Below are 13,793 nucleotides of genomic sequence, written 5' to 3'. Positions count from 1 at the left end.
GAACTGTCTTAATAAATGAGTAAGAATTATATTTATGTGCTATGTAAAACATGGTAACATAAGAAGAAGGCTTTTTATTCTTTTATCCCCAAAACTCTGGCACACTCACAAATGAGCTATAATATTATATTTGGTATAAAGTACGCTTGTTTTGAATTTTGGTCAATGGAAGCTAAGACTTGAACTATCAAAGGACCTCATGATCTGTGGCTATCTGCTTTAAGATCGTATGGCTGCTTACATTCTGAATACATACGTATGTTGCATCATCATGAAGTCCTTATAGCCTCCCATAGTTTAGCTTTCAAAATCTAAAACTCACACTGTTAATGTTGTCATGTAGTTATTCTATACCAAAAATGCATTTTTGCTAAATATATATTAAAAATAAAGAGAAATGAAATCATCTTATTACCTCCTACACAAAAAAAAAGACTTTTAAAGGTTTTATCCTAAGATAAAAATGCAGAAAATCACTCGATACTAACTGACTGACTTAATTATTGTAAGCTCAATATCCTTGTAACCACCACTCAGATTAATGGAATTTGCCAGCTGCCCCAAAAGTCTCAGAAGTCCCTAACTCAACCACCTCTGTTCCATGAAAAGTAACTGTCTTTTTGTAGTAATCCTTTCCTTGCTGTTCCAATTATTATCACTCTATTATTAATACAAGTGACTCCAAAACTGGGTGGCTTAAAATACCCATTTGATTACGCGCGTGGATTCTGTGGGTCAGGAATTCAGACAGCAAGAATGCCCCTGATTTGCAGTGTTTGCTGATTTCCATGTGTGAATTCTCCTGCCATAGCCAATTTTAATTTCAATATGGCATCACTGAATATGGAGTTAGGAAGACATACTAATAATCGGTTCTTGCAAGCCAGTACAGGCTGGCTATCACACACTACTGTCTACTCCATGATATTTGGGGCCTCAGCTGGGAAGACTCAGTATCTAGAGGTGACTCAACAGCTGGAGGCTGGGATTATCTAGAAATGTCTTTATTCACATGTCTGAAAATGGATAATGGCTCTCAACTGAGATCTCAGTCTCAGTGTAGAGCGCATACACATGGCCTCTCCAAACAGCCTGGGCTTCCTCACAGCATGGCAGCCTCATAGAGATTGGATTTCCCACATGATGGTTTGGGGCTCCAAAAGCGAGTGTCCCACTGAGGAAGAAGGAAATACAGTTTTTTTATGCCCAAGCTTCAGAAGTCCTGTAGAGTCACTTCTACTGCATTCTATTGATGAGTGACTAAGGCCAGCTCAGATTCGAGCGTAGGGGTCACATAGAGGGGAATGCTTAAAACATTTGCAAACACGTTTTAAAATCACCATACTTGCATTTCATTACAGTTGTATTGCCTGAATGTTCCTTAGCACTGTAGTTAGTCTCACACTTCTTTTTCATTTGAAGGTCTTTTAAATATCTTTTAATCTGGTATTACCTTTCTCTTTCCCTTCCTTACAATTTCTTTGTTGAGAACATGGGCCACTTGTCTTACAAAGTTTCCCACAGTTTAAACTTTACTTATTGAATACTCAGGCATTTTGACATATTCTGCTGTTGATGCAGGAGGAATCAGAGATTTATTCAGGCTTAGGTCTGATCCCTTTGGCAAGGCTACAAAGATGGTGTTGCTTCTTTTACTAGGAGGCACATGTGTCTACTTGTGTTTCTTTTTGTGATGTCAGCAGCTGTTGATACTCAATGCCTAGATCCTTTAATGTATAGGAGGTTGAAAATTATAATACTCAAACGCTGTTATTTATAAAGAGATTATTCTTTTCATCTACTAGTTGATTACACAGTGGTATAGTTCATACTACACAGCAGAAATAAAGACTGATTGATTTTTCCCATTTATTTACCAGTCTTAAAAACAATGAATTGCTTCTCTACTGTCCTCCAAAGGATGAAAGTGGTCTGCACACCAGGCAGAGTCCTCACCAGAACTCTTAACCTTGCTGGTATCTTGGTCTTATAATTCCCAGCCTCTGGAACTGTGAGAAAGAAATTTCTGTTCTTCAAGCCACCAGTCTGTGTACTTTGCTACAGCAGCCTGAGCACACTAATACAACTAGACACCTGGAAAATGTCATAACAGTTCAGTCAATAACAAATCCGGAAATCAGTTTTTCCAGGTGACTGATGGTTTAGTTTATTTAAACACCATTATGACCTCATGAATTTAAATATGTGTAAATGGCATGATCTCAGCTCACTGCAGCCTCCACCTCTCAGGTTCAAGTGATTCTCCTGTCTTAACCTCCCAAGTAGTTGGGATTACAGGCATGCGCCACCATGTCTGGCTAATTTTTGTATTTTTAGTAGAGATGGGGTTTCACCATGTTGGCCAAGGTGGTCTCGAACTCCCAACCTCTGGTGATCCACCCACCTCACCTCCCAAAGTGCTGGGATTACAGGCTTAAGCCACTGCTCTCGGCCATAATTATTATTCTCTCTCACATTTTCTTTCCTTGAGTACCTTGAATACGTTACTCCATTTTCTTCTGGCATAAAGCATTGCTGCCAAAACGTCTTGATAATAATCTAATTTTCTTTCACCTGAAAGTCACTTGCTTTTTTTTGTCTAGATAGCCAAAGAAATGTTCATTATTGTTTATTTAAGGCTCAGTAGATTTAGAACAATGTGTCTTAGTGCTGGTAAGCCCAGATCAATGTTCTCAGGTGCAGTGTGTTCTTTCAATATGTAGTTTCAAATATTTTCTTTTCATTTCAAGTAAGTTTCCTTAAACTATAATTTGAACTATTTGTTCTGTTTCCTTGTGTCCTCCCTCCTTCCCCCCACCCCGACTCCTATTATCTATTCGTTAGTTCTCTTTGCCTATCTTCAATATCTAGACTTTCTTTCTAATCTGTTCAACTTCTTTCATTGATTTTTGATTTTTAGCATTTTTCTCATTTTCATCTTCTATTTTTTTTAAAGAATAATCAATTGTGTTTATTCATCCTTGGGTTTCTTTTAGCTTATTCTTCATTTCAGATTCTGATTTCTGATTCTATTTTGAATTTTTTATTTTTATTTTTTTAAATTATTTTTATTTTTTTGAGATGGAGTCTCTGTCTGTCACCCAGGCTGGAGTACAGTGATGTGGTCTCAGCTCACTGCAACCTCTGCCTCCTGGGTTCAAGTGATTTTCCTGCCTCAGCCTCCCGAAAATTGGAACTACAGGAACCAGCCACCATGCTTGGCTAACTTTTGTATTTTTAATAGAGATGGGGTTTCACCATATTGGCCAGGCTGGTCTTGAGCCCCTGACCTTGTGATCTGCTTGCCTCAGCCCCCCAAAATGCTGGGATTATAGGCGTGAGCCAGTGCGCCCGGCCTCTATTTTGAATTTATTCACTTCATTTCGAATGTTTCTAGTTCTGATTTATATAGTTCTTTTCATGTTTCACATCATTTTCTTAGGATCTTTTGGCTTGTTTTGAAATAGTGGATGTTAGTTTTTATCTGTTTTGTGAGCTTCCTTTCTGGTGTGCTTTTATTGTCAGTATGAGTGCTGTTCTGTTCTCACTCTCTTTCATTACAATAATTTTCTATGTGATTTGACTTCCATACATTCACGTGATTATTTTTATGTGAAATTGGTTTTATTGAACTTTTGAAGGAGGCAGTTTTAAGGATAATTTTTCTAACTTCATAGAGAACTTCTGTTTTTACTGTGTAATGTTGGTGTGGATTTTTTTTTTTTTTTTTAATTTTAAGAGTTGGCTTACTTTGGAGATTTCCTGGTCTTCCATTTTTATCTGGAACATCGTTTTCCTTTCTCTCTATTGTCTCTATTTTGCTCAATTTTGTTTCCATGCCCAACAGTTTGCCATCAGTGTAGGTCTGTTTCCTGGAAGGAAGCCTAGCAGATTAGTTTCAAGAGTTCCTGCAGCGATATTACTCCAGCCCCTCCAGACTTTACAGGAGGCTCCTGCACTCTCATGTTTTTAGAGAAGGCAAATACCCCTTCCTGTTTCTGCTGCTGTTCTCAATTTGACTGGCTAGACCTTCTAGGGACATGTTTCAGCTATTTTGGTGTTCTCCAGATGCTTCGTTGATTCTCTATGCTGATACCACAAGGGTCTTATTTCTGCCATATTACTGCTATTGGTTTGTTCCCACACACTTATATTTTTTAGATTAAGGGGATACCAATTCACTTGGATTTGTTATAGATGTTGTCCTTGGGTTTTGGTTCTGCCATATAGTTGCTTTGTCTGTTTTTTTATGTGGAGATTGAAAAAACTATGCTGCTATTGTCATCTTTCCACGGTTCTCTCTCAAGAAGCAGATTTATTAAATTACTTAGTAGTCATCTTAAAAGACTATCTACTTGGCTGGGTGTGGTGGCTCATGCCTGTAATTCCAGCAGTTTGGGAGGCCGAGGCATGTGGATCATCTGAAGTCAGGAGTTGGAGACCAGCCTGGCCAATATGGGGAAACCCCGTCTCTACTATTAATACAAAAAAATGAGCTGGGCATGCTAACGGTCACCTGTAATCCCAGCTACTGGGAAGGCTGAGGCAGGAGAATCACTTGAATCTGGGAGGCGTAGGTTGCAGTGAACCAAGACTGTGCCATTGCACTCCAGCCTAGGCAACGAGAGTGAAACTCCATCTCAAAAAAAAAAAGAAAACCATATACTCAAGCAATGGCTTCGTTTTGTAGACATTATGTTTAACCACATCTAACCGATTCCACTGCTACCACCATCACCTGTTACTGGCATGTTATAAAAGACTTCAACTGGTCTTCCAAAGGCCACCATGCTGTACCACTACAGCAGTCAAAATGATTATTTTAAAACACAAGTCAGATCATATCACTCTTATCTCAAAACCTTGTAAAATCGTCTCAACTTTTGGGGTCTCTGTGAACTGGCTTGTTTCCCTCTGTCTTCCTCCCGACTACATAAGGCTGCTTCAGTCACACTGGCCTCAAACACCCCTTAAAGGCATTTACCTCAAAGCATCTGCACTGCTAATCTTGTCTTCTCTAAATGCTCTTCCTCTTCATGTCTACCTGACTTGCTCCCTCACTCCTTTTGTCTCTGCTCAAATGTCCTATAATCAGAAAGTCCTTCCCTGGCCATATGCAACTCCCCAGAGAAAAATGGAACCAACTTTCTGTCCCTATGTTTTATTTTTCTTCACAGCACACATTACCACCTGACATGCTCTATATTAATTTTTTTATCTTTTTACCAAGAATGAAAATGCCATGAAAGTAGAAACATTGTCCTAGTGTCCTGAACAGTACTTGCCACAATGTTAGTACTCAGTACAAATTCATTAGTTCACTGAATGAGCGCTGAATGAATATATAAAGTACCTAGCACTGAATCGGTATTCAAGACATGTTAGTTTTGCTTTTTCTTGATAGGGAAAGGGAAGTAATCTTTAAAGAATGCTACCATCCCCAATGATAGAAGAGCCAATAATGGAAAGAGAGGTGTGGTCAGAAAAATGAGTGATGGGAAGCCAAGTCTGGCAGTTCACCTGAGGTCAGGAGTTTGGGACCAGCCTGGCCAACATGGTGAAACCTCATCTCTACTAAAAAATACAAAAATGAGCCAGGTGTGGTGGCGGGCACCTGTAATCCTAGCTACTCAGCGGGCTGAGGCAGGAGAATCACTTGAACCTGAGAGGCGGAGGTTGCAGTGAGCCGAGATCACGCCACTGCACTCCAGCCCGGGTGACTGAGCAAGACGCTATCTCAAAAAAATAAAAAACTAGAAAACAGAAAAATGGGTGACGCAGGACAAGATAGTGACATGAGAGCCGGAAGGAGGGGATATGCGAGAACACCAGACATACAGAGTAGTCTCGGACATCAAGATCTGACAAGAGGTTATAAAACTAGTTCTATGGACTGAATTATGTTCATCCAAAATGCTTATGTTGAAACCCTAACCCCTAGTATGGCCATCTTTGGAGACAGAAATTTTAGGAGGTAATTAAGGGGAAATAAGGTAATAAGGGTAGGGTCCTAATCTGATAAGATTAGTGTCCTTACAAGAAGAGAGCCCTAGAGATACTGAGAGCTTGCACTCCCCTCGCAGTGTGTGGACACAGTGAGAAGGCGGCCATCTGCAAGTCTGGCAGAGCGCCCTCGCCTGTCTGCCTGCCGTAAGTCAGGCAGAACCCTACCTTCCTAGCACCCTGATCTTGGACTTCCCAGACTCCAGAATTGGGAGAAATTTATGTCTGCTCCTTAAGGCACCAACCCGTGGTATTTTGTTATGGCAGCCTGAGCAGACTAATACAACCAGATACCTAGGAAATGTCATAAAATTTATTGTTAAGACAATAACAAATCTGGAAATCAGAGTTTTTCCACTTTTCAGTTGTGTGGTCACACATTAAGAGTTGCAGATCCTAAGAAAACCTGTACAGAAAAACCCAAATCACAGAGTCATTTAACTGTAAAGAAAAAGCCAATTATTGCTTCAAGAGTATTTACAGGAAATATCCTGAGTATAAAGGAATAACAGAATATTCATTAAAAAAATTTTTAAAGTGTGCAAGACAGTGTTTTTTAACACTTCTAATCCGATGGAACTAACATTTTAAAGTACAGTTATGGCCAGGCTCGGTGGCTTATGCCCCTAGTCTCACCTACTTGAGGCTGAGACAGGAGGATCACTTGAACCCAGGAGGTCGAGGCAACAGCAGTGGGCCCTGATCATGCCACTGCACTTCAGCCCAGGCGATGGTGTGAGACTCAGACTCTTAAAAAAAATACAATTACAGTTATGGTTCCTGGGTAGAGTGGAATTCAAACAGGTTAACCTGAAAGATCAGAAGGGTTCTAAATCCAGAATAAATTATTTTCAGAAAAAGAATAACTTTCTGAATCTTTATTTAAATTGCTAAATGTTCCTGTGAGTAGCACTCATCAGTATGATTGTGACTGGTATGGCTACATGGAAGCTTCCCTGTGGTATTCATCAATCATAAAATGCTGGATTGGGGTTTGATTCTTGAAGTTATAAGAAGGACCTAGTCTCAAGGTACAAAATGTAACACCGCCAGCCCCCTCCCTCCAAAGTCGGCTCCAGTCAGAATTACAGTAAGAGCTCAGAAGTGACCTGTCCTTGATATGCTGTGACTCGTCTGTTCTTTGCAATTAATGGGCAGATTTTTCCCTTTCATAGCCCGCTAAAGCCCCCACATTGCTAGGGCCTTCCTCTTGCTGGGCTTTTGATCATTTATCTGCTCGTTAGCATTTTTGTGAGGACGAGCAAGAAAGGAAAGGAAGGCAACATGCTTAGTATCTTTTTTCACATTAATAAGGACAGTAGAAATTAACTCCATTGAGGAGTCTGGGTTGCCCACCAATGTATCCGTGCAGGCCCCACCGCAAGGCTCAGCATCCCATAGAAACCAGTGCTCAGCTCAGCTGCTGGGAGGACATCCCTGTCTTAAAGTTCTGTGCAAGGACAACAGATGGGGTGATGGAAGAACCTCTTCCTGTGGAGGGGCTTTTTTGTTTGTTTGTTTGTTTGTTTGTTTGTTTTTGACAAAGTCTCGCTCTGTCACCAGGCTGGAGGGCAGTGGTGCCATCTTGGCTGACTGCAACCTCTGCCTCCCGGGTTCAAGCGATACTCCTGCCTCAGCCTCCCCAGTAGCTGGGACTACAGGCGCGCGCCACCACGCCCGGCTAATTTTTTGTATTTTTTTTTTTTTTTCTTTTTTTTTTTTGAGACGGAGTTCTGCTCTTGTTACCCAGGCTGGAGTGCAACGGCGCGATCTCGGCTCACCGCAACCTCCGCCTCCTGGGTTCAGGCAATTCTTCTGCCTCAGCCTCCTGAGTAGCTGGGATTACAGGCACGCGCCACCATGCCCAGCTAATTTTTTGTATGTTTAGTAGAGACGGGGTTTCACCATGTTGACCAGGATGGTCTCGATCTCTCGACCTCGTGATCCACCCGCCTCGGCCTCCCAAAGTGCTGGGATTACAGGCTTGAGCCACCGCGCCCGGCCATTTTTTGTATTTTTAGTAGAGTCGCGGTTTCAGCATGATGGCCAGGATGGCCTCGATCTCTTGACTTCATGATCCGCCCGCCTCGGCCTCCCAAAGTGCTGGGATTGCAGACGTGAGCCACCGCGCCCGGCCTGGAGGGGCTTTCACCCCAGGCGGTGAGGACCGCGCTGGGCGTCAGAACCCGGTCGTCGCTGGCGGCACCGGCCCACTTTCCCAGTGCAGGTTCCCAGCACGCTGGGGGCAGACGGGGGTGACCGCCTGAGCCCGTGACCCGAGTCCCCTTCCCCTACCCCGGGCTCCTGCTCGAGAGCTTTAACATAATGCTCGCCAGGCCCGGAGGCCGAAGTCTGCCTGCGCGGAAGTCAAGGGCACCGTCCCAGGACTGCAGTCCAAACGGAGGGTGCCCGGCGCCGCCATCCAAGGCCGCCCGGCGCGGCCGCCGTGGCCCCCGCAGGCCGCCGTAGCCCCCCGCCGGCCGCCTGACCCCTGCGGGCCGCCGTAGCAGCGCCCTCCGGAGGCCGCGTTCTCGAGGTGGCTGCTGGGCTCCGCTCCGCGCGGCGCCCGGGCCGAGGGCCTCCCGGCGGGCGCTCGGCACCACCCTGCGTCCCGGCGCTGGCTTGGGCTGCGGGCCCTGCGCACGCCGTCCCTCGGGGCGGGGCACCGGGCCCCTTCCGGGGATGGGCCCCTGCGCCCGCGTCGGCCTGGCCGGGCCCGGCCCCTCCCCGCTCGGGCGGGCGCTGCGCCGCGTCCCCGCCCGTCAGTTTGCCCGGCTCGGCTGGCCGCAGAAGGGGCCGGGGCGGCCGCGCTGAAAGTTCTGCGCCCGGAGGCGTCGGGAGGCGGCGGCACCATGTTCTCCCTCAAGCCCCCCAGACCCACCTTCAGGTCGTACCTCCTGCCGCCGCTCCAGGTAAACACCCCCCCCCCCACCTCCCTCGAGCGCCCCTTTCCTGGGCGCGTCCGTGGAGCCTCCGGGCCGACCCCCGGGAACGGGAGGACCCCGGGACGCCGCGCGCGTCTCCCCGCCCTCAGCCGCGCGGGTGTCAGATCCCCGGCGCTGCGAAACGCGCCTTCTCGGGAGCCCCCCCCCCCCGGCTCGTGTAAAACTTGTAAAACTCCTGCGCCCCCATTTTCTGTCCGAAGTCCTGTCGTCCGTAGTTTTGCTCCATGTTGAGAGCCGGGTGTTTTTAGTTTCCAACCCCGTCCACCGCACCTCCGGTGACCGCCGGCATGATTGCAGCTCTTGGGGCCACCGGGCGAGGCGGCTCCTCAAATGGGAACACCTGGAAGCCACATTGGCAGTTTAAATGTTTTTTGTTATCAGCCTTCCAAGTCAATAATGAGCACATCAGAAAAAGAGCTCAGTTAATATGTGCAAGAATTTAAATGAGAGGGGGAGGGTATGGGTCTTTCACATGTGTCATCACTTAGAAAACATTAGCTGTAGTGTTTTACGGAGGGTGGGGAGGATTGAGATTTTGATTCTTTTTGCTGATGTATTTCAGAGTGACGATAAGATCAATTCGGAACCGAAGATTAAAAAACTGGAGCCAGTCCTTTTGCCAGGTAAACATTAGTTAGAATTCTAACAGATACTTTAGCAATCTATTTTGGTCTAAGATTAGTCTGCCGAATAGTGTCATGTGGTAAACTTCCCTTCTCTTGTTAAACTTTCTCCAGTTAAAAATCTAGTGACTGAAAGGAGAAAAAAGAACTGTCAAGAATATCATTACCTCATTTCCTTTTTTAATCTCCTGAATTTCTTTTTGAAAAGACGTATATGTTTAATTGCTTGGGTAGTAAAAGTACTCTGCCTACACGTTTGTCTGCCACTCACTGCAGTAATGATTAATAGTCAAATCATTTTAATGCATTTTGATAGTATAAAAAGAGGCCTTTATTGTGTCTGTGTCTCTGACTTTGCATTACTTGTTGGGCAATTGCTTTTTGAAGTTGTCAGCTGTATTTGCAGATTTGCTTGTTTCAATTAGAACCAGGCTTTTCTCAGCAGAAACACTTAATTGACATTTGGGGCCAGATAATTCATTGTAGAAGGAGCAGGCTTTCCTCCGTATAGCAGCAAAGATGGCCTCTACCCACTAGATGCCAGTAGTACCCTTATACCTCGCCACCTAGTTGCGACCTAAATGCCACAGCCAAAATGCTTCTTATCATTGCCAATTTTTTTTTCTCCCCCACCTCTGAGGGACAAAAATCACACAATTGAGAAACACTGCTTTAGAACAAAATTTACCATAGGTGACCTTAGAGACAGACATAGGGATTTGTGGTAGAGAGGAGTTTGTTTTAGAGCATACAAAATACTGCTTAATTGATATTTTGAATTGTGTAACACTTGTATAATAATTAGGAAAAGTTCATTGTTTAATGAGATTATTAGGGGAAGTAGCCAAATACTTAGGAAACCCTGTTTTGAATCTGAAATCAAATACTAGTTTGTGTGGCTGCTATCAACGTTGTAAAATCTGAGTCACGACTTAAAGCCAAATCTAATAAACTAATTACAACTTTGTAGGTAAAAATTGAACAAATATGGAAACTTTAAAATTTTAAATATTATAGGCCAGGCGCAGTGACCCACGCCACCACTTTGGGAGGCTGAGACGGGTGGATTGCCTGAGGTTAGGAGTTCCAGAACAGCCTGGCCAACATGGTGAAACCCTGTTTCTGCTAAAAATACAAAAGTCTGCCGGGTGTGGTGGTGCACTCCTGTAATCCCAGCTACCGGGGAGGCTGAGGCAGGAGAATTACTTGAACCCTGGAAACGGGGATTTCAGTAAGCTGAGTTTGAGCCACTGCACTCCAGCCAGGGTGACAGAGCGAGACTCTGTCTCAGAAGAAAAAAAAAAAAGAAATTTAAATATTACATAGGGACAAAATAGTAAAAACACCAAACTTTGGTTCTATATGGTAGATGCTAACTCTTCAAAAGTGCTTTTTAAACTTTTCTGTGGGAGTCATAAATATTTTCCCTTGATTTTGTTAGTGCTTTTCACTCAACTGTGTGTACTAATTAATTCTTTGTACTGTTCCTTAGAGTGAACAATAGAATTGCTAAGTAACCCTTGCTCACTGTGTGCTGTTTTAGTCTTAGTCACTGTGAGCATTTAAAATGCAGGGATGGGAAGCAGTACTCATCTTGAATGAGTGCCTCTGAGCTATTGAACTTTGACTTCTTTTTCTTTGAACAGGTCTTGTTCTTAGGCTTTGATTCTTCCACACTGCATACTATGATTTCACACTCAGAAACAATGTGGCCTTAGCTATAAATGCCAGTACTTGCTTTTTAATTAATTAATTTATTTATTTGAGACAGTCTCTTGTCACTGAGGCTCAAGTACAATGGCATGATCTCAGCTCACTGCAACCTCTGTCTCCCAGGTTCAGCGATTTTCCTGCCTCAGCCTCCTGAGTAGCTGGGATTACAGGTGCCTGCCACCATGCCTGGCTAATTTTTGGATTTTTAGTAGAGACAGGGTTTCTGCATCTTGGCCAGGTTGGTCTTAAACTCCTGACCTCAGGTAATCTGCCCACCTAGGCCTCTCCAAGTGCTGGGATTACAGGCGTGAGCCAACGTGCCTAGCCACTTTTTAAAAATTAGCTTTTAAATATTAGATATGCTAATAAAAAGTATTACTAAGTATGCATAAGTTTGAAGAACTTTCTCACTGAAGGGTTATCTAAATGCTTACCTTTCTGCTGAAAAGTCTGAGTTCTTTGGGAAATTTTAAACCCAGTTTCTGACTGTGCTTTTCTTGTCCCAGAAATAGCAGCTAAGTCTGAATTGTTTTTAGACAAATTCTAAAAGCACTGTAACACTAAGTCTGAGCCTTTTAGTCGTCCATTAAGGAGTTCTCTGACCTGTGTTAATTTTTCTTGCATTAGTGGCCACATCATAGCTGAAATCTGTGCCTGCGTACATGATTGCTCTGTCACCCAGCATTCTGTTTGTACCTGACTTATCCTTACCAACATTTAGCCGGTCCTCAGTTAGGATGTCTTTTGCCCCCTTCCTCTCCCTTTCTGTTCTTACCCTCTCATTCTGGCCTTCCTGCACCCATCCTGGCTGTGTTCTGTCTGGCTGCCCTGATGTGGTCTCTTGTTTCCTGCTTCACCTCTCCTGTCACATCTCTCACTGCTACCATTTGCTCTTTGTTGGCCTGCAGCCTACTGCTCTACCCATGAAATCTGGAAGGCAAGTGGAAAGTAACTGAAGTATTGATGATCTAAAAACCTAGAGTAGGATAGGGCTTTTACTCAGTGGGAGTGAATGTAGTTCTGGTCTTCCTTACTATCCAAAATCAATGGAAAACTTGACCACGTCACCTGTGGCTATATACAGGGACACAGAAGTTATTGTTCAACATGGACATGGCGAGGGGAACATCACACACTGGCGCCTGTTGGGGGATGAGGGGCAAGGGGAGGGAGAGCATTAGGACAAATACCGAATGCATGCAGGGCTTAAAACCTAGACGATGGCTGATAGTGAAGCAAACCACTGTGGCACGTGTATACCTCTGTAACAAACCTGCACGTTCTTCACATGTATCCCAGAACTTAAAGTAAATTTTTCAAAAAAATTAATTGTTCAGGGATATGGTATTGCATGCTGTGCCTTGGCATAATGCCTTGAGTTCAAGGGTATCCTACTTCAGTTGCCCCAGGTTTGAACTTTTATTTCAATAAGCAGATGAAAATTAGAACACAAAATCAGTTATTTGTGTGCTGTCACCATGTGCACTGTTGGAACCTGAGGCTAAATTCAGAACGATCCTCATCTTTTACTAAGTAAAGAAAACAGAAGAAAATGACTAGTAATTTAATTTAGATTGTGGTTTATGTTAGTAATTTGCAGGCTTCCTGATTCATAAAAACCTTTGACATGGAGATTGTACCTACTTCAACTTTGTGGTCCTGATGTCTTGCACAGGGCCAGGAATGTGATAGATACTTAGATCTTAGTTACTAAGTGACTGAATGAAAGGACCCCTCAGACCACGTCCTAAACTGTTACCTTGGCCATGCACACACGCAGACAGACTGACTTTCAGATTTAGGAATAAAGGAAAGTCTGCGTTATTTTATGCCAAACGTTTCAAGAGAATTTTATCTGAGCCTGGCGTTGAAATAGAGTCCTCTGTCAAAGTAGTCAGCTTTTGTGTAGCCTTTCTCTTTATCTTCCTCTCATTACGTGAGTCTCATTGTTTCAGTGATTATGTTGTGTATGTGTAAAGTCACTCCAGTACTTGCAAATTTGAGTTTGACTTAAAAGTATGTGTGTCCAGCATATATGTATTAAGAGCATGTAATGCCCGACTGTGCCCTGTTTAGCTGCTGGACTGGTGGATCGGTTCGATGAGGATGTGAGTATCTCCTGGGTGCCAGGTCTGTGCTGGATAGGGAGAGTGCTGGAGGTGTCATGGGCCTGTATCACAGCAAGGCCAGGGTGAGCTCCAGGCTACCTGTTAACAAGGTGGAAGACTGTGACCTGGATCACTGGTTTCCAGATTCTAGCCAGGGCCTGGCATCAGATTTGGATGAAGTTTTTACCAGCCTCTGGTCAGAATGAGAAAATTAAGGAGTGTAGCTTTCTTTAATAAAGCTAAATTTATTTGATTTAAAAGGTTGTCTTTTATTCTAAGATTATGTTCTTCTAACTTACTTGGTATAGGTAGGTTTTTTTGTTAAATGTCGGTGATAATAGCTGTGGCTTTCAAAAAGTTTCTAAGTTAAAAAGATTAAAAACTCTGTATTGGTCCCTTAA

General features: G+C 43.7%; 1 protein-coding gene across 1 annotated transcript in view; it reads left to right on the top strand.

Moving 5' to 3' along the window:
* Nucleotides 1-8,521: 8,521 nt before the first annotated feature.
* Nucleotides 8,522-13,793, top strand: part of MTMR10 (myotubularin related protein 10) — a 50,060-nt gene continuing 44,788 nt past the window's right edge. Inside the window, exons 1-2 of the mRNA XM_003940552.4 lie at nucleotides 8,522-8,915; nucleotides 9,511-9,571. Of these exons, the coding sequence (XP_003940601.2) occupies nucleotides 8,856-8,915; nucleotides 9,511-9,571 (121 nt within the window). The 5' untranslated portion in view covers nucleotides 8,522-8,855. The remainder of the gene's footprint in view (nucleotides 8,916-9,510; nucleotides 9,572-13,793) is intronic.

This window comes from Saimiri boliviensis, chromosome 5 (genome assembly GCF_048565385.1).
Source record: "Saimiri boliviensis isolate mSaiBol1 chromosome 5, mSaiBol1.pri, whole genome shotgun sequence".
In the NCBI taxonomy this organism is placed as follows: Eukaryota; Metazoa; Chordata; class Mammalia; order Primates; family Cebidae; genus Saimiri; species Saimiri boliviensis.
This window is presented reverse-complemented; position numbering and strand designations above follow the sequence as displayed.